Source organism: Anas platyrhynchos, chromosome Z (genome assembly GCF_047663525.1).
Source record: "Anas platyrhynchos isolate ZD024472 breed Pekin duck chromosome Z, IASCAAS_PekinDuck_T2T, whole genome shotgun sequence".
NCBI classification, from domain to species: domain Eukaryota; kingdom Metazoa; phylum Chordata; class Aves; order Anseriformes; family Anatidae; genus Anas; species Anas platyrhynchos.
Genome location: NC_092621.1, coordinates 9036205 through 9057617, shown reverse-complemented (window position 1 = coordinate 9057617; position 21413 = coordinate 9036205). Strand labels below are relative to the sequence as shown.

Here is a 21413-nt window from a genome sequence, read left to right as displayed (position 1 = left end):
CACCTGCGGAAAAACCCAAAGGGAAGCAATCCTGTCTTTAAATAAAGGGAGCGGTCTTTCCATGAAGACTCCTTTTATAGCAGGTTATCAGACACTTAGGGGTTGCTATCAGGCTCTCACAGGTGGGTATACGGCAAGTTCTGGCCGAAAGCACCATAGGTAGCTATAAGTCATGGCTATAAACAAACCATTGCTCTGTCAGGCTCTGCAAGAACAGATTAATCATTTACCTGCCCCTTTCCAACCGTTTGCAGTGGGACTTTTTCACAGCAAACACACCCAAAGCTGAAAGCAGCTCCCCTCAGCTCCCATGTCCCGGCACACAGCTGCCTGTGTGTGAGACTCACAGCTCACCGGGGCGGGGGCCTGTCCCTACTCCCTGTGTGCCTACATACCATAGGGAAAAAGGTTTCTGCTGTCACTGCAGACAAGGAAGAGGAGCAGAGGAGGGACAAGGTTGTCACACTGCCTGACACAGATTAGCTACAAAGCCAACAGGGCTTAATGCAAGGGGGAAATCGCCCAGGGACCCAGACGTCTCCAAGGGCTCTGGGTATGGGGACAAGGACACTGATGTCCCTGCCCCACTCCCCACTTCTCGCTGGTGTACAGAGGGCTTATAACTCATCTCGGTGAAATCTCTGCTGGCTTGTGCGTTTACAAAGCACTGCTGCAAAGCTGGCATCCCTGTGGAAGCCTGGTGGCCCCAGAGCCATGCGAGAGCAGCTCGGATCTGGAGCAGGAGTATTTCCTGGGGTTTTTCCTTCTTCAGAGGATCCCAGCCCCCCCCATTACCTGAAACGAAGCAGCGTTTACTGCACATGTCATTCAGTCCTAGCTGAAGTGGGAAGTCCCGTTTACTTACTTACACAGACAAACTCCTCCTTCCCCATCTGGAAGAAAAGAAAATGCAAAAACCAGCTCCTTCCCCATCCCAGGGCCGTGTCCGACTCCCGAGCCCGCACACAAGGACCACCACGCACTGCTCCAAGCTGCGTGCATCAGCCGAGGCAGGGTCTGGGCACGGCGTCTGGCTGCATCCTAGGGAAGCAGCTCCATCTGCCGAGACAGCCTGGGCTGGAGGCCGGGGATACTGCAGGGAGCAGCTCCACCAGGCTGGTCCCAGGGCTGCGGGGTGAGCGGTCCCCACACCACCACTCATCCCCCAGGGCTTGTCTGGGGCTCTGGGGATCTCCAAAGGTGCCCAAGGAGAAGGGAAATAAGCCAAGAGCTCTGTAAATAAAGGTAATATGGGGAAATAAAGAGGTGCTGTCATGTCAGGCAGCTCTGAATGACCTCTGGGCTGGTGCCGGGTGAAGGAATGATCCAGGGAGGGATGTGGGTCTGAGCAGGGCTTCCCACCACCAGGGCTGTGAGGACCACCAGAACTCAGCCTGGCCACGCACAAGTGACTTCTCTGAGACTTTCAGAAACTTCCCAGCAGGGCTGAAGTTGATTTTTCACAAGCACTTTGAACCAGGCACCCAGACAGAAGTGCTCATCACTTCACCCTGATTCACTCTAGCATGAGCTGCAAAATGAAGAGGAAAATGCAAAGCAGTCAACAAACTGGTGATGGAGCCAAGAACAAGGCTGATCCAGGGGATGCAGGTCAGTGCAGACTAACAGGACATTGAAGTGATGTGGCTGGGAGCCAGCAGTTTTAGGACTATCTTGTTCCTTGTGGAAGAGACCACAGCTGGAAAGTCACTTGTTCCCTCTTAGGGCAGCCTAAGAAAAGCTATGAAAAGGACTGGGAGAAGCATCCCTATACAAGAGGCAAACCCATGCCATCAGCCATCCAGTGCACTGTGGAAGAACAGGATTAGGAGCTACAGTGAGATTTTATATGCAAACACTTTCCTGCATGTGTAAGAAATAAGGCCAAAAGTGGTGTGTGGCTTGTGTGAAAGGATGCAGGCTTTTGAAACGCACTGGAGCAGAATGATGCTGTTCTCCACATGAGTTTGTGCATCAGGGAGAGGAATTATCTGCTTTCCTGAGACCTGGGAGATCTCAGAGACTGATTTTAAGCTGGCTTGTTTTGGTCTGTGCTGACATGTGCACATTTAGACTGGTCACTTTCTGCAGAGCTCACAAATGCCATGGGTTTCTGATATAGGCTCTCCTCATTCCAGCTCTAGACAAATCAAGTGAACTCAGCTGCTTTCCTGGAGGGGCACCAAGGGAGGTGAGGGTGCAGGAGTCCTCATCCATGGAGGTGCTTAGGAGCCAGGTGGACATGGCACTAAGGGTTGTGGTTTAGTGATGGGACTCAGTAGGTCAGGCTGATGGATGGACTAGGTGATCTCAAAGGTCTTTTCCAACCTAGATGAGTCTGTGATTCTATGATTTGTGAAATTCACAGGGGCTAGTTGAGGCACTGCAAAGCTGAACACACCAGGACTGGGAATCCAGCTGAAAATGGCAGGAGAAGAGTGGGACAGACATGGTACATGTATTTTTCACTCTACAGACATTCTGAGTCCTCACTGGATTCAGATCTGGGGACTGCCCCAGCATGGTCCCAACTACATTAAAGCTCCATGCATGGCAGGAGATGGACACCTTCCTGGCATGGATCAGAAAATGCTTTCTGGGTGTTAGAAAGCAAAAGTGATCCAATGGGTTGGGAGAAATTCGGGATTCAGGAGCTCAGAGACAGACTTCCTGGCTTTGGGCAGACAACAGCCACTCTGTGCCTCAGTTTCCCTGTGTAAAATAGACTGATGAGCCAGGAGGAGAAAACCAAGTGATATACCTGTTCCAGGGGAAGGAGTGGTAACGTGATTTGTGGTAGAAGAGAGAGCAGCCTCTCCTCCAGGACATTTGATGTAATGTTCTCCATCTGCCTGGAGTGCACTGGAAGAGAATTTTCCATGTGCTCCTCCTGCAGGAGGGACACATTCAGCAAACGCCATGGAGAGCATTCACATTTCCAACCCCAGAAGCAAAGCAATAATATAGATGAGAGTTTAACATATGTGCTTTTTTAACATAAAAATCTCTGGTATTCAGTGCAACTTGGCACATTGTCATGGGAAAATCCATTAAATCCGTTTCTGCAGCGCCTTCCCTGAGTGCAGCACCACGGCCAGGCAGGAGCAGCTCTCCAAGTGGCTCCCGGTCTCATGGGCAGAGCTGGGAGGTTTGATGCCAGTGCCATCCTGGACTGGACCCCTAAAAGAAACATGAAACCATCATTTTTATGTGTTTTTATGCAAGAGGCACCTCCAGGGTTAATAACGGATCCAGGTGGGAAAGACCTCAGCAGGCAGGTGGGACAGGCAAACAGGAGAGGATGTGGCTGAGTGTGAGCATCTCGTTAGTAAAATTATTTATCAGGCCTCCCCTGCTGCTCTTTCACCAGACAGCCTTCGCTGCTGCCCATCAAGGAGGAACAGGGGGGTTTTATGCTGTGCAGAACCCATACTGATGCACAAAAAAAAAAAACTTATCCCTAAAGAGACGACGACCCAGTGGCAGCCACCGCCCCAGCACAGGGTTTGGGCAGACGCATCCCACGCCCCTCCGAACTTTGCCTTTCCTTGCCAGGCAAGCCCTGCATCCTCCCCCAGTCCCAGCCCCGCCGAGGCAGCCCGCCAGCCTCCTTAGCATGCGGTGCTCATTGCCGGGGAGTGCCGAGGAGCAGAGGTCAGAGGCTGTGAGCGCGTTGGTCCAGCATCCCCGCCAGCCCAGCTCACCGCGGGATCGCTCCTAAGGGATAACCTCCAAGGGGGCTGCGTCCGCACACCGGTCCATTGCTGATAAGCCCTCTGCCAAGTCTCCAGCGCTAGGACAAAAGAGGAGTTTTTGCTTCCCGGCAGGTTTTTCTGCTTTGAATGACAGAGAAGGCTCTGGAGGTTCCTTCCCTCCCTGAGCTGGGACACAATGGAGCTTTTCAGGCTGAGTCTGAGTTGCATTTGCCTCCTGCCTTGGCTTGAGGGTAAGTTTCTCCTCCTTCGGGGTAGCCAGAAAGAGGGAAGCAAGCTGTCTCCCAGAGTTTAACCCGGTTTTCTGCTGAAATGTTGCTTTGGCTGCAAAGCTGTGAACCCACCGGCTGTAAAACAAGTGCTTTGCGGGTGCATTTCGGGCAGAATTTAAAACAGGATTAAACACGGGTGCCCAGGAGACAGGCTGGCCAGGCACTGGGATGGCTTGTCCAGGGAGACTGTGGCATCATCCTGGCCACTTTTAAAAGCAGGTTGGACAAAATGCAAGGAAGAGAGGGTGAATTAACCTGTTTGAGGGCAGAGGTGACACTGAGCTATCCCTGGGTGCTGTGTTCACTGCCCCAACATCAGGAGTGCACAGTGGGAAGGGGGACAGGACCCCGCGGTGCTGGTCCTGCTCCCGTGGTGGTTAGGGGGGAGCAGGACATGCTGGGGACCCTGTGGCACTCAGCACCACAGTGGATCATCTTTGGCCAAGATCGCTTGAATCCTGCATCCTGCAGGGTGCAGGAAGATTTGGAAGCCAAACAGCCTGGTGTTTGATGTGCATGGGTAGAGGAGGAAAGCAGAAATCCTGGCAGGCAGCATCTTGCAGAGCCGTGTTCCCCAGGAATAGCCCCGCTGTCCCTCCCACCCCATCACGGGCAGAGGGCTGCAAAACCCCTGAGATAATAAATAATTCCCCTTTTATTTTGCTCTTCTGCCTGAGGATGCAGGTTATTGAAAGGGATTCACTGAAACAAATCCCTGAAGTGCTTCAGGGCTCATTCAGTCCCTGATGCTGCGTGGATAACAGACCTGCAGTTTCACAGGTTAGGTGCTCAGAGTTTTTCAGGCTGTCTCTACCAGGGGACAACAACAATTTTGACTGTGCAGCTGGGATGTTTATTCTCTAAAGACAAACCTCAGACTGGCAACTCTTTTTGTAAACCATAAATCTTACCAGCTAAAGTAAATCCACCGAATTCAGTCTCTCTTTGATAAAGCCCCAGACTGAGTGCATGCATTTCATTGTGCTAGCGAGGAGTGAGGATGTAGGTGCATCTCCTAGAAGTTACAGTGGATTGGGTTAGGAGCTGGTGGGCTGTCGGGGCAGCAGTACAGCCTCAGGGATCTTGTTCTTTCTCTTTGCTCTAAAAATGATCTTGTCCAGTGTTAGCAGACAGTGGTGCTGTACTGTTGTTACACAACAGGAGCCCCACAGCTATGATTTTTTGGTAAATTAAGGATGGTCACAGGATGTTTCCCAGCAAACCTCCTTTCCAGTGAAATGCATTTGATGCAATCACACGATCAGCTACTACATTTGCGCTAGACTGCTAATAAAGCCAAGGGTGTTTTGCAAGAAAGGAGTTTATCTCAGCAGTGTCTGGCAATGCCCAGACACTTGCAGAGCAGAGAGCAAACACATTCTTTGTTTGGGGCCGATCTCCTCCTGTAGCCTCTCCCCATTCCATCCTGCCCGGGGCTGCAGTCTTAAGGCAGTGGGCAGGACAGAGGTGCTTGCCCTTGACAGACATCAGAGAGTTGGTTCATTTTCCTGCTGAAAAACGGAAATCCTGGAATTGCCCAAGCTGTTTCTGAGGGTGGTTGCTTTGTAAATTCCCTGCGAGGAAGGGGGAGCTGAAGTGTTGAAGTTCAATGCTGCCCCAGCACCATGAGATGTGCAGTGGGAACTGAGCCTCAGGCACAAGCAGGATCCGTGCGCTTACAAGCAGACAGAAACTGCTGAAATAATGCTGCATTTAACACTGATGGATGAAATGACCCTCCAAGGAGGCTGAATGCAACAGCCACACACGAGAAGACCTCTCAATTCTCATGCATATCCTTTGGGGGTTGCTCTCCTCCTGGCCACATGTGCTGCTGGCTGCTCCCTGACCCCTCGTACCCCACTCCCCTGCAGCAACCCTAAGCAACGTGCATGGAAGAGGCAAAAAAAACAAATGTATCTGGAACTTTTCCTACTTCATACATTTTTCCAGCCTCAAACTATTTTGTTGGGGAATTTCCTGACCTTATTTAATTGTATTTGTTGGCTACCAGATCTCTTCCCTCTGCCTGCATGGTGGCAAGGATGGATGGCTGCTGTGCGCAGAGCCACCTCCTCCTGCACACTGTGAGCCTTCCCCTGACACCCCGTCCCATTTGGGACTAGTCCCTAACCAGTCAACCCCTACCCATTCTCTCCAGACCTCTCTGGATTGTGTAGATCTCTGCCATATACCCCTCAGGGACTGGTTTTCCCCACATGCATCAGCTTCATGGCAGCCTCACTGACCTCCTCTGCTTCCCATCAGCTGTCCATGGGTTTTTCCATGCTAAAACTTTAATTTTTTTACTATGACTGCTTGCTCTCTTGAAGCCTTTGCTGAGATACTTGGTCAAAAAGTAGCCCTTGTATCAATAGGGAGAGCTATGAAGCCTTGTTGGTCAACCAAAAGTGAGATTTTCCTAAAAGAAAAGCAGCAATGACTGGGAAAAAAATAAAAATAAAAAGAATAAAAAATAAAATAGTAATAATTTTTTTTTTTTTTTTTTTTTTTTTTTAATGGGCAATGTGGTTGCCAGAAGCTACAGCTGGAAAATAGTATTGGATTACCATTTTACTGGAAAGTATTCTGAGTGCAGACCAAGAAGTATTTGCACTCAGGTGCTTGCACTGACAAGCCATTCACCAGTTAATTACTGGTATTACCTGTAGACTTTGTTGACTTTTCTATAAAAATGACATGGCTTGATGAGACCTGATCTGTTGTCTGAAGTGATGGAAATAGTGTGCCATAAACCTGGAGTTGCCAGGTAGCTGTTCACAAGCTCCAGGTCTGCCTGTTCTCCATCTTATAAAAAGGTGAATTTAAATAATGACAAAGATTTCAAAAACTTCCCCAGATGCTAATTTCCACCAAGAAATGTCCTATTAATCAAAGGACAAAAGTTCTCAAAACTTTGGAGTTGTCACCATAGGACAAGCAGGAGGGATTGTGGGTGAAAAACAACAGTAAAAAATGAAATCAGTGCAAGCAACAATCACAGTTCCACAAATCAACGACCTGGCTTGGCAGTTGGGCAACATGAGCAACATCTGAATCCTATGTGGAAACTGAAGACCTGCTACTAAAATAAGTAATGTAGGAGGTATTGATCTGCAGCTCTAGAGGAGAAACCTACACTGAAACATCCTGACACCTGTACGTTTCTAAAAGACCCCTTGAGAGCAACAGTCTTGATTTGCCTTTTGTTAGTGGAAGCCATGGAGTGAAGGATGAATCCAGAAAGTAACTGGAAAATCAGCCAGGTGGATTTTCAAGCTGTCATACAAAAAACAGAAAGGCAGCTCTGTTGCTTTTCCCTCTTTACCACATTGCAGTTTGTTGGGGACCCAAATCACAGCTATAGCTGATAGGATAATTTTTTCTCAGCCAAAATACTTTAAAAACAAAACAAGCCTTCCTTTGGGAACACCTGGCCCTGCCCTACTCTTTTGGCAAACAGTCTGTTCAGACCTTTTTTTACACACCAATTTTAGGAAGTTCCCACAGACAGCTATAAGTAGAGCCGTGCTGTAAAATCATTACTAGCTGCCCAACATCCTCTTGGGTTGAGTTCCTCGTCCATGCCTTGCTGACTGCTGTGGGCTGGGCATAAACCTGCATAAACATGCAGGCTTTCAGTGGAGCTGTAATGATTCGAACAACCTCCAGATTTCGGAAAGTAATTCAAGTCTTTTCTACACCCTAACATGACAGCAAAAAAGGAGGCATTTCTAGAGAAAGGATGCCTTAGATTAATGGAGTGGTCAGCACCATGGCTCTTACTTTTCCTCCTTCCTCCCATTTGTCTCCACAGTGGGTTATGGACCCTGCTTTGCTGCAAGGGTGGTACAAGGCTGGAACTGGGCCCATGGCAAACCATGTTTCATAATTTAGGAGAGCCTTAGTAAAACCCTGTTCTGGCATTGAGGAATGATCTAATTTGGTGTGTAAATTGCTGGGGAGGAATTAATGTTTGCTACATGCCCACTTTCTCACTATCACAGCAAGTTCTTTACAGTCCTGATCTGGCTTCTCCACAAACGCTAAAGAAAGGGTGCCAGTCGCAGCACTTCCCTGTGTGCATCTGGGTCTCCTGCCTTTGACCAAATGTATCTGGTTCATCACACCCCTCTTATGACAGCAAATGTTGTTCATAATTTCCTCATCCCACGACCCTGGCATGGTCTCCTGCGTTGCTGGGACTCGCTCTCTTGTATGGAGGGAGATCTCTTCATAAGAAGCTGTTTCTGGCCTGCATTCAAGCCTTCTGCTCACTAATTTATGTTTGTCCATCAATTGCTGCACCTCAAGCTGCTTATTTGAGTTAAATTAAACATGACGTTCTTGTGGGTGATCTCACAGGGCAATGCCTTGCACTGAGCTCCATCTGCAGGGGAACCCTCCTGCCTTCATTGCAGCTTCCCTCCTGCTACTGCATCTTCTCATTTCCATCAAGCCCAGACCCTCTGCAGCAGACGGAAACAACCTGCCAGGGCCCAGCACAACACAGAAACAACTTCTTATTCAGAAGAGACACTGGGCTGCGGTTTTGCTCATGGCAGGATATGATAACCTCAGGCCATCACAGCAAATTGTGCCTGCTGCTGTGGTTAGTCACATTTAAGTCCCTTCTGCCTTCATTCAACATCTTTCTAGACTGCCTGGTCTTGCAGATGTGCTACACTGAGTCGGTAGGAAAGCCCCTTTTTACATTTAGTCCTGATTTTGAATCCTGGTAAGGGATCAGGGGTCTGGATAGAAAAGGGCAGTAGCTCTGCATTACCAGTGTTGGGCACTGGTACAGGTGCCAGCAACGAGGGCAGGAGAGTGGCAAGGTCAGATGCTGTGCTTGCCTGGAGGAAGAGGGTCAGATAATTGATAACAGGGCAGGGAGTGGTTTTGTCCTCATCACCACAGTGACCGAGCAGCTAAAGATGCCTTTCCCTGCATTCTCTGGTTATTTTTTTCTTCTTTTGGGCTGGGACCATTTCTGATAGGAGCTGGAGGCCCTCACTGATGTGCTTAGAAAAAGGACAGAGACCAGAACTGCTGGCCGGGCTACTTGAGAGGATGGGGGTCTTCCAAACCCTTATCCCCCCTGATGCTGTGGGAGATCCCCATGAAGCAGCCTGTACAGGAGATGCTGTGGCTGCCCCAGGTGGATGCCTGACTTACAGGACAGGTAGAGGCAGGAGGAGGTGAATTCCTGAGTGTGACTCAGTAGTCATCTCCTCTCTACTGAAAACAGCCTCTTGGCAAGAGAAATCAAGCTAACTGACGCATTTTGTAAGGCTGAGGAACAAGACTGGGGAGGGCAGAAGAGGCCAAAGCTAATGCTGATGTTCCCCAGTCACCCAGAGTGTTTTGGGAGCCTGTGCTCGCTCAGCTCTGACTTAGCCTTGCCTCTGCAGAGCCTTTAAAGTGAGCCACCCAAACCCAAATAATATGAAAAATGGCTTTGATCAAGCCTCTGCAGGCACTGCTTAAAAAGAACAGACACCAGACACTTTTGCAGCCAGACTGGGGCTACCGCTAACTAAGGTTCTCCTGGTGGCATTACCTTAATTAGGATAGGAACATTGCAGAGGTTTTGCTACTAGTCCTACAAGGAACAACATGTCCCAAGGGTGGTCATGCCACAGAGAGGCATTTGCTTTTTTTTTTCTTTCTTGTGACCAGACAGAGTGACAGTATCATAGGAAAAACAAGCTGGCTTCATGTGCCTTTGCTAGAAATTGTTTATTTTGTTCCTAAAAATACAAGGAGGCCAAAATGTTCAAGCATGAGTAGCTTGAAGCAGGCATCTATTCCAGCTCCACGAGTAAATCTGGCATTTTCCAGAGACACTGAGCTCACATCCCCAGGGTGTAGGCTGGATGCCATGCTCTGCTTGCTCCAGGTTAACATTTCCAAAATGTTAGGGCTGATGGCCTTATTTGAAGGCCTGCTGGGACTTGGCAATGTTGGGGAAAAAAAAAAAAAAAAAAAAAAAAAAAAAAAGAAAAGTCATTTTGCTTCCTGACTGAGGATTCTCGGTGCCTGATGTGTATCCCAAGTTGGAAAAGCTTCTGCCTTCTTTGTGGCTATACTGCCTATGGCCTGTAGGGCAGGCACAAGGATCGCTGCCAGTTACCTGTATCTAACCATGAGTGACTCATTTAGATAGCAATGTGTCAACTTCAGGAAAGCAATAAGGTACAGGTAGCAGATGGTGAACCCATGCAATGGACACAGGCTCACATCTTGGCAGGGATCACATGAATCATAGAATCACAAAATCATTTAAGTTGGGAAAGACCTTCAAGATCGTCACGTCCGACAGGATCATAGGGAAAATCCTGCTGTTGATAGCCAACTTTACAGAGATCAATGTCATGAAAAGCAACACCACCAGTAGGGAAGTTGCTTGGATCAAGGTTCAGAGAAGGATTGTGGTCTTTCTTAAACCAAGAAGAGTTTAGCTAGACCTCTGCTCCCGAGCTATATAGTCGTGATTATACTTTTGGACATGAGATACGATGTAAAGATAGAAATCTATTAATAACTTGGTATCATATGCTACTGGGGAGCTATACAAATCTTAAAGGAAAGCACATGGGTTGCAGGGCTGAAATTCCCTAGCTCACATGTATTTCCCTGGCAGACAGACTGCTCTGGATTTTCAGTGGGGTCAATCTTTGAAAACTGAGACGTGCATAACACAAAGCAAGCAGGTAGAAAGGGAAAGAAGCTGGTAGAGAACAGGTATGAAGTGCTTACTGGTAATGTGTGGATAGCATGGTGATCCTTTTAGAGGGTTTATACACTACCAGAGGCTGCAGACAGGGAACAAAACACAAATATGGTGGATAGGTTAAAGAGTAATGCTCTTCAAAATTAAAATCAAAAAATGAAAGCTTCAAATGGACAGCCATTACCAAGCAAGGAAAAGAAAATAAATCACACCTGTGCCAGCACGTTTAATAATAAAACCTGAACTAAAACACATGAGAAAAAGACTTAGAAGGGCAACCTAGAGAGAGCATAAAAAATTACTAACAGACACTTTCAAGTATGAGAAAGGAACTTGGTGGATGCCAGCAGGCCAATAACCGATGTAAATGTAAAAAGGGCAGCCAAGGCAGGGCTGTGAAGCAGGGTAAAGAGGGCTGGAGTTTTGAGCTATTCGCTGACCTCCCAAAAATTTCATTTCCATTTAGGCACATGAATTTGGCAGGAATTTCCTGGATCAGTGGCTATCACAGATCTGTGAAGCACAGTATGTCAGCATGGACACATCCATCCTCTTCTTGGAGCAGGTGCAGGAGCCGTACCATGATTTCTGGTTGCCTCTCCCTGTGCATTTGAACCTGACCAGAAAACCCAAGGCTTTTTCTGATTTAGCAACCCAGCAGCACTATTAATCTAGCAGACCCCTAGAATTTCCTGAAAGAAAACACAGGAGCTCTTTTAAGCTATTGTTCCTATGCTTGTTATTGTGTATTGGCTCCTGTTTACACTGTCATTATGTTTTTCAAGTAGTGAGCAAAATACATGCTGTCAGAGCAAAGTATTTTTCCTTGCTTTGAGAGGGGAAATGCTGCAGAAACAGATGTTTAGATAAACCTCATTGTTCTTGTCTGATATTGTTTATCAGTCTCCTCTTTATATCCAATATTATATGCTGATGGGGGTTTTAAAACTGTGATTCCTGGGGAAAAGATGAAAAAATGTCACTGCAGGAGCTGAAAGTTGCCATTTGTTAACTGTAATTAAAACTGAAAGATCTCTCAGAACTTGTAAAAAGCTGAACCATTTCTTTCTATCCCTCTACTTGCAACTTAGGCATAAAATACACAACAGGAGGGAGGTACGGCTGTGTCAGTGACATATGGTTTTGCATTTAACATTTTGCTCAGGATGTTCGCAGGCCACACCAGTTGATTTTGTACTGAAAATGGGTGTGATTGTCCAGTTAACAGGATGATATCCATCTCAAATCATCAGAGATGTTGGGACCTGTTGCTATTAAAAGCAAGAAGCAACTATTGAAATTGCTTCAAATTGCACGTCTGTTTTAGGATGGCTGCAATGTCTCTTACAAAGGGATCCATACAAAGAGTAAATTGGTGTCTGGGGAGCACAGACCAGTGTCAGGTGTGCTATATCCAAGTTTACTTTAATACTTTTGCAAGTCTTGTCAGCCAAGTACTTCCAGTCTTTTGATGGGGTATGGTTTTATGCTGATGTTGCTGTAATATCACAAGAAGCCACTTAATGAAAACAATAGTCCAAGATGGCCTAACTAGCCTCAGATGACCAGAATTTGGGGGTTTCAGGGGTTTCAATTGCTTTTTTTTTCATAAAGAAATTTTGAAACAGATAGGGGAAAAAAACATCTGATTATTTTGGAGAGAGGGAAAGATGGGTATCTATTTGAAGCTACAACCAGTTGAAATAGTGAATTAAATGTATATAGACAGATATGTCATAAAAGTACAGTTTCCCAAGGACATTGAGTTTTTCCCCATTTTTTATAGGGATTAACTACATAGTATTTTCATGGTTTTTTTCCCTCTAGTATTGCTCCCCTTATTTGTACACTCAGAATTTAAAAGAAATGTCATTCTGGGAAATTAGGAGGCTGGTGGGATGGTTTATCTAGTCAAGCCCCTCTGGGAAAGGACCGGTGGGTTACATCTCCCTTTTCTAGGACATTTTTAATGTCTGATGCTCAGGAAAGGTGTTTGCCTTGGAGATGTACCGTACTAAACCGTGCTCTGATTGTACCACAGTAGCCGAGGGACAAGGCTTCCTCATAAGGAACACCCGGCTGGAAAAGTGCATCCACGTCTCCCACCACGAGACCAATGGCATCGGCCTGACCGACTGCAAGCCTCGCTCCCTGCAGCAGCAATGGAGCTGGGACCCCGCCACCAGGACCATCACCAGCCTCCAAACAAAGCAGTGTTTGTCGGCCCACAGGGCACGGGATCACGCCCTGGCCACGCTGAAACCCTGCGGGGACTGGGAACACCAGGCCTGGGCCTGCAGCAAGAAGGGGCACTTGACCCTGCAAAGCTTGGGCTTCCACCTCAGCACCAAGGAAGGAGGACACAAGGTCTTCATCTCGAGGGAGAAGGACAAATTCAGCAGGTGGAAGACTTTAGTGGATGAAACCATCTGTGCTGCTGCCCAGACGGCAGCTCTGAGGCCTGGCGAAGCAATGCGAGAAGCTGTAGACACCCGGGTGTGGATATATGAAAGTAAGATGAGGTAGATTTAGCAGCAGATAGAAGCTAACCTTAGGCATCATCCAAGACATCTAACACCAGGCTTGTATCCATCATTCTAACTCATGGTAACATCAGTCCCACCTGGAGATATACCAAACATCCCGCAGTCGGCCCAGCTGTACTCCACCACCGTTTTCCAGTAGTTGCTGCTGAGTGTTCTCCAGAAAGCATGCAACACCCTAAAGGATCAGCCTTGTAAACCTCAGCTGCATTTCTGATGACAGCCAAAAGTCAAGTATTTTGGAAAGTTCACCTGAATTGGTGCCCAGAGCTAAGAATAGCATGAAGTTTTTGAGCCTCCTGGGTCCAAAACAGCTGTCAAAGTCCCATGAACGTCAGGTGTCTAAGGTTTTGACAGGGCTTTTGGTACATTGTAGTTGGGGATGTCATTTTTAGTAATAAGAAAACTGAAGGCAGCTGAAAACCTCTTTTAAACTTGCATGAATTATTGAGGAGCTGCTGTATTTGAAATGAGAAATTGTTGCTTCGGTTTCTCAGCAACACATTGCAGTTGTCTCCTGCCAGACCCCGACAGTGCTCCTATTGCTAATGAAACCACATCTCTAACCTTCATCCCATGTTCTCGTGATCCTCAAACTTGAACCTTGCTCCTGATGCCTCATGTAACCTGAAAGAGACTAGTGAATGCAGCAAATGGTGGGAAGCAGTTAAAACACTGCCCTTCCTTTGCATTAAGAAAGCCCAAAACATAACACTAAAATATCATTAGAAAATCTCATTTTTATCAGTTTTGTTTTCTTGGCGTCGGCTAAAATGAATCTAATCTCTGCCTTCTTGAGTGTTCACTACCCTCTACGTAGGCTGGTCAGAAAAAGGGCAAAAATACTGGTCTTGCCCTTGTTTTAGGCGAAGATCCAGGCTGGCAGACATCAGACATCAGACATGGTCATTGCATCCAGGTGGGACTGTCATCATTTGTCAGATTGCCAGTGGAGCCCACTCCAGACCAGTGATAATTTGTGATCCAGTTAGATTTCCTATTTTGTTTACTCCATTATGCAAAGGAACATGTTTTCAGATCTTCTCTTGTGCAGTAGTGTGCAGACCTGAGACCTGAAAAATAACACTCAATTCCTCCTCTCGTCCTCCCCTCCCTCCTTCCACTCCAGAGACCAGAAAAGAAATGGTGTTTTTAATGAATTTTCCGTGTTTGTCCACTCTGTGGATGACAAGGCTCCCAGACTTCCTCAAGGGAAATTATTTCTCTTGTATGAAGGTTAGATAGCCTAAGTGAGATTTTCAGCTTTGCAGAAATGAGTAAAGAAAAAATGTGCTGAATTTGGTAGGCATAACCAAATGGATTATGAGTATAAACTTCTGACTCTGAGAGGTTACATCTAATTGGAAATAGGAAGAGCTGTAGTAGCTTTTTGGCTGTCATGTAGACAAAATGGCCTTTTTACTGAGGTTTTTAATTAGCCAACTAGTAGGTTAACATGTAATTATCACAGACCAGTAGTCACAAGTGTTAATGTTTGTTTAGCATGAAGGTAAATACAGCAAATAAAAATTAAATACCATAATAGGCTAGTTAAATATAGGCTAGGAAATGCGTAGAACATTTAAGATATGGGAAAAAGGCATGTGAAAAGAGCATTTGCATTCCCCAAGGCAATGTTCCTGGCAGTCCACGGCTGCCTTGGAGCCAGGCTCCCCAAATAAGGCTGCAAGGGTAAACAGAGAGCAGGCTTTGAATCAGGTTGTGCCAGTTAGCTTGTCTTGTGCAAACCGACAGTTTTCCTACCAACCCCACGGTTCAGAGTCTACCAGAGTGAACCTCTGACAAGTCAATAACAATTTCAAAGTCCTAAGTGTTTATTTAGGCCTTTCTTATCCGCAATTTCAGTTTACCATCAACAGACAACTTTTACTTTGCCATGTAATTTGTTCAGGATTTTTACACCCATGTACAATCTCCCTTTTTCATCCAGATTTTTGCAGGTAGAGCTCACCCTCCATTCAGAGAAGAAAGCTGTGTCCTAACCAGAGCATCAATTCTGGTCTAAGCCAGCTCGAGCTCGCCAGCAGAACCAGGCAGAGCTGCATTTTGCTGCCCTATGTATGGTGGGGTGAGCGCTGGATGCTCGTGCTGCAGGAAGGGAAGAGGTTGGGGTAAGCAGGAGGGGAGCCCTGCATACCTGTCTTTCTTCATCTTGCTGCATACGTCAGTGCAGAAGACAGGTGATTATTGCAGCCATAAGATGCCCCACAACCTCCCCTCTAGCAATAGTTGCTATCCCACACCCTGCTTCTGCAATAAGCCTAGCAAGGCAAATGCCCCTGGCAGCTTGCTGCCTTACAGAGGTGCCTGACTTGGGCAGAGCTCATTCTGCATGGTCAGATCCTCTGCAGTTCTTCATATTCTAGATCCGGGCATTGCAGCAGCAGTGTCTGCAAGCAGCAGTGTCAGTGCAAACCCACCTGAGACAGGTATTCTCCCCCCCCCAACCATATCTAGAGCAAAGCAGGGCTCTCTAACCTCTCTGGAAGATACACGATGGTCTGCCAGCTGTGACCTTCTCAGCCAGCCTAAACAACTGTTTGGTATCTAGATTTCTCAAGCACTCAACATTTTATAGCTGAAATCATACCTACCTCACTCATACAGACTACTTGTCTCCCTCTTAATCCCATTTCTTCATCTGCTGTGTTGGTAATACCCATGATACTCTATAGTTCTTCTTGCTTCTTCTTACCTCATCCTTTAACTTTTGGCGTTGCATACATACGTTCTAGATTAATGATATTATTCCCCACCAGAATATAAACTCTGTTCTGGCTCTGGATTCAATCTTGAGAAATTAATTTACTCTGAAATCCATGAGAACTGAAGGAGGTGATCACTATTGCACTGCATCCCATTTGCCTTGCAGGGCGAGGACTCATAGGGTAGGACTGGGTTCCCTTCCCTTGCTGGATGGTGACTGTATTCAAGTTTCTGTACAAAACATAAATGATAACCACCCACAACTTTGCTTTATTTCCTTCAAAGCTAAAACCATTGATTCATCAAACACTGATGCCGTGGACAAGGGATCTTCCGTGGACTTGAGTGACCCACTTCTGGTTAACAACTTTAACAGCACAGTGTCTCCAGTGAAGACCAAACAGGCATATCTCCCAGCAAATGAGGGTGAGCACTTTTCTGGATGCATATGTGAGAACAGCAGGAGTGTGGGCAGCATCTAGGGTTTACTCAAGATTTTTTTCAATAATGGTAAGCACGTACTTCTGAAGAACTCCCATGTATATTACGGAGTATTTTGAGGCTTTGGTCTCATATGATATGTTGAAATGTTTACCTTGGCAAGTGGTTCAGTGTTATTGCCATAATCTTAGCCTGAAGGCACAATCATGACATGTCAGGAGCCAAAAAAAAAAAAAAAAAAAAAAAAAAAAACTGTGGCTGGGGAACACTGGGAAATAAGTGTTTTTCCCTTCTGGATCCGTACAAAGTATCACAATTCAGCCCCAGGAGGAAACCAGAATTCCCCTAATTCAAATCTCTCTGCTTCTTCCCCCAGATTTGTCCCACAATCACTCCAAAAAGCACCATGGAAATCGAGGGAAAACTGCTGGGGCCAGGCTTGCAGGTAGGTCCAGAGATCAGGCAGAGGAGGAAGAGACCAGGTGGATGGAGGTTCATCAGTACCTTTGACCTTCCCATTGGCTGCAGAGTTATATTTCCCTGGATCTCACCGAGGATGCTTAGTAGGGAACAATGTCACCAAATTACCCATCAGAAAAATTCCCTTGAAAGCAAATCTCCCCATGCCTAGAGTACAACAGTGAGTGAAAATGTGCAACTACTTTGTCCCAGTTCATCACAAGAAATATGGACGCTCACTAGCATGAGTGCCTTCCCCCAGCCCTTCTTATCAGAGAGCTGCACAGTGGGAAGGCATGAACGGTTGTCATCTTCCAAGCAATAAATAAAACCTTTCCGTGGTGAAGTTCAACAGAAGGGTGCTGTGCAGTGTAAAGCAGTTGTATGGTCTGGATGTAATAAACAAAGCAGCTTTCCTGTTATCTACTAGTCTCCAGGGGCACTAGATGTTTCTGTTTGTTGGTTGGTTTTGTGGCAACAGTGGCTATTGCACAAGCACGGAGATAGGCATGGCATGATTGTTTTCTATTATATCCTCTCAGGCACCAACTGGAAGACCGCCATGCTCGTCCTCAGCCCCTTGGCATTCATACTGGGATTAATCATATTGACACTCAATGTGCATTACAACAAGTAAGTGAGAATAAGTTTCTCTCAGTCTGTTACCTCCTCCCGCTTTGGTGTTTGAAAACAAAACTCCTTCCCAATCCCACACCTGAGGCACTGGGCTTTGAGCAGAAGGCTGTGCTCCCCCAATGATGCCACCTTTGATGATTTTTCTTCTGTGCCATCCTGCTTCTCCTTCCCACTCACTATCCCATGCTGCTGATGTTGGCTCCTTCTTCCCTACATGTCTGACTTAATCCCTGAAGATTTAGGGAATTTGGCATGATGGGTGCTGATCCAGTTCACATGGAGAAGCAACCACGTAACAGGCAGGTGCAATCACATACTCTCATCTCTCTTCTCCCAGGAAGAAGAAAATCCTCTCTGCTCTGAAGAACCCCGCAGCCAGCAGCAGCAGAGCTGACTTACGGGAGCCATCTCCGTTACGAAGAGGCCCCCAGTCATACCTGCCACCATCTCGCTCCCCTTCTTTGAGGCATGGAGAGATCCTCATTGAGTGGAAAGACGGGACGGTCACTCCGCTTTTTGACAATGCCAATTACCAAGTGGACTAGCTCTGAAAACAACGGGGCTGTTGTTTCATCCCTTGTCACCTGCCAACCTTCTCACCTGGAAGAAGGGTGCCTCCGTAGTGAACCTGCTCCCAGGCCTTACCGTTTTGGTAGGGAGTTGTAAGCGCTGTTGTTTTGTGGTGATTTTTATTTTCTACAGGTTTTTTTTTTAGACACTCAAGAACAATCACCTTATGCAGCACAGGGTTGAAGCAAGCAGAGCAGATTGTTTTGTTTGTGTAGGCACTCACTGCTTAGCTTTTCCAGAACGGATTTAACAGATAACAAAGCCCAGGTTTAGCAAAGTAAAGCCAATATCTTGCCAGATGCAACTGTCCATTGCCCTGAATTTCTAGTTACAGAGAAGATGAGAAAGTAAATACTTGGAGACAAGGTATAAGGAGAAAACACAAGTCCTGGTGATCCTTACACCCTGTTTAAGTTAAAACTAGCTGCCAACAGACACAGAAGGCTGTCAGTTACTTTGTCAATGTGTGAACATCACTAATAAGCACTGCCTTCGGGACTCAAATATGAAAGAGGCTCCACCAGATTATCTGCCAAAATATTCCCTCCACTAAATTATCACTTAAGTAACAGCTAGTTGTTTTTTCTAAATTAAAAAGTTGCACTCCATTATTCCCCTCTGCAAGAGACCTGATGAGAGAGTGCTTCCTAAAATATTTCTGTATTTAAGATTTATTAAATCTTATTATAACACGCACTTTATGTAGAATGACGAGTTAACAGTCATGCTCAATGGGGATATTATCTAGCCATTTTAAATCAATTTCACTCTGATTTTCTCTAGCCACATTGAACGGACATACTGCCCCCAACTAGAGCAGTAATATATAGTGGTGCTTTTTGTTGTTGTTTTCCTAGAAAGAAGGCACAATTTTTAGCTTTTATACTTCTTCTATGAGCATAATTATCTGTGAGCTGTCACAGTCAATCCTAATCTTTTCCCAGTGAAACTTGCAATGCCCTAGTACCTTCCTAATATTCATGAATTTATGCCTTCCTTCTTGTGGATCATGTGATGCTGTAAGCTGTAATCACAGCTATAAATCAGGAATTATCTGGAGAAAGAAATACGAACACCAGGAAATTACAAGTATGAACTGCATCAGTGTATTTCAGCAGTGCAAGTGAAACTTCCTTCTTATTCAAACGACACTTTTCACTTTATCTAAATGATATTATGCAATTTCAGTGGAGCTTTGACTTCACAGACTCACAGAATGGGTGAGAATGGGCAGGACCACCTGGTCTAACCCCCTGCTCTAGCAGAGACACCCCAAGCATGTTGCCCAGGACTAATCCGGGTGGCTTTTGAAGAGCTCCAAGGAGGGAGGCACCACAGCCTCTCTATGCCACCTGTGTCCGTGCTCTGCCACCTGCACGGAGTAGCAGCGCTTCCTGGTGGTCATGGGGAACCTCCTGTGCTCTAGTGATTCTCATTTCCTGGTACTGAGCACCATAAGAGAAGCCTGGTTCCATCATCTTTGAACTTCTCTACCGTTTGATTTTATTTACTTCTTTTACAGCAGAATCAAGTTCTCTAGGGAATTTCACATCTCAATTTTTTTTTTTTTTTCATTTTTTTTTTTAACATGGACCCATAGCCTGGGAAAAAAAAAAAAAAAAAGTGAACTGCCACAAGATATTATTATGACCACTAACTACTTAGCTGGTCTCAAGAAAGAAAACACAAACCTTATTAGTTCAGGGAATAAAATCACGGAGTTGGAAATAAACATCTTTCTCATGCACATCACTCCATAATTATTTACTAGGGGTTTTCCCAGACACTCCTTGGGAAAATACTTTAGTAATAGACATGGGCAGAAGAACTCTTTCTTCACCGGTGACCAGCATACACAAATGACATTCAGAGTTACAATCTGAGTTTTTAGTGCTTACACTTTAAAACAAATCCAGAGACTCTATGTATAATGTTGGGACAAGTTTCCAAATGTGTAAGCATCGTTTTACACAAAACAATTTGTGGGAATATGCTCTGCACACAAACTGCTCAAAATGTGTGCACAGTACCTCACCAATTTACATTCCTCTTACCTTTACCTACCTTTTTGTAGTTAAGACACCCATCTTCGAAATTTTCTCCAGGGAGCACATTACCTTACTGTACACAGCACTTGTTATCCTCCAAAACGTTGATGCACTTTGGGAACTGCATGCTTAGCAGTGCCATTAAAATGCAAATACTTACTCAGAGTTCAGCTAGTGTTGTGCTTTCCAGAACAGCAAGTGCTTACATTCATTACTGCTGAATGTGCAGAACAGATGACTTGTTAACGACTCTCTATAATTCATACTAAATATGCAAATCTTTCCCATAAACACGAAGGCAGTAATACAATTGTTTACACAGCAGTGATTAAATGGTAGCTCCCACGATAATGAAAAAATATGACTGTGAAACAGCACAGGCGTTTAACTATTTTCCACCCCTCTCCTTTGCTGGTTTTTGTTACTTCTCACCTGTTTACTTTGATTGGATGCTAGAGAATAAGTTTTCCAAGGTATAGGCAGAGGAGCTGAAAGTATAACTCCTTGTCGTGAGAGGTCTTGAAAAGCATGTTAGCCAAATTTCCATCAGAAAAGACTCTGAAAAAGCTGATTCTCCTTTGGGGATGGGGACGGACCAGGTGACAGTGGGAGACACCTCCCACACCCTGCTACAAATGACTTGCTGAGGAACACTCACAGCAATTGCACGACCTGTGTGCTGCTCGCTCTTTGCCATCACCTGAATGCAATGCTTTCAAACAGTGCGTAATCAAAATAAAACTTACTGTAAAGTGGAGTAGCACTGGACTATTTTTTTTTTATTTAATATATATAAATATATTTAAAAGGATGCACTTTGAGGAGGCTTTTGTAAATCACTCTACAGGAAGATAACAAAGTGACAAGCAAGACAACACTGCCACAGTGGTGCTAACATTGATATACGCTGCACCAAAGCACAAGCACCGCATCCCTGGAAAAAATCATACTACTAAACCGCAGCCCATATTTCTCAGCTCACTTACGCTGTATCTCTGGTATTGCATGTCTTCTCCAGGGCTGATGTGATGCTCATGACCACCTCTTCATTCCTGCAGCAACGAGAAAGACAGAGTGGAAGTAGAACCCTGTTTCTCACACACTTATTTGCCTTGTAATTTACATGTGCTTAGGTAGCTAAAGCTACACTAAGGGATAGGGAAGAAGGGACATGTTTTTAGCCTCTGTGGGGATAAAAATGTTGTTTTTTCACAGAGTTACATTGTTTAAAGGTAAGGAATGTGGTATTAAAATATGCTTGCAGTGAT

The 21413-nt window shown here is 45.7% G+C and overlaps 1 protein-coding gene across 2 annotated transcripts; it reads left to right on the top strand.

Annotated features, from left to right (window-relative positions):
• The first annotated feature begins 3526 nt into the window (after positions 1-3526).
• Positions 3527-20902, top strand: LOC101789852 (uncharacterized). 2 transcript variants are annotated; one of them, XM_005020410.6, is made up of 6 exons: positions 3527-3946; positions 12766-13233; positions 16277-16417; positions 16809-16877; positions 17434-17524; positions 17865-20902. In XM_005020410.6, the coding sequence occupies exons 1-6, from the start codon at positions 3892-3894 to the stop codon at positions 18070-18072; spliced, it is 1032 nt and encodes a 343-aa protein (XP_005020467.3). In that variant the 5' UTR covers positions 3527-3891; the 3' UTR covers positions 18073-20902. The 2 variants fall into 2 exon arrangements, with proteins under 2 accessions (XP_005020467.3, XP_005020466.3); XM_005020409.6 differs by having other exon boundaries at positions 3534-3946; positions 12763-13233.
• The last annotated feature ends 511 nt before the right edge of the window (positions 20903-21413 follow it).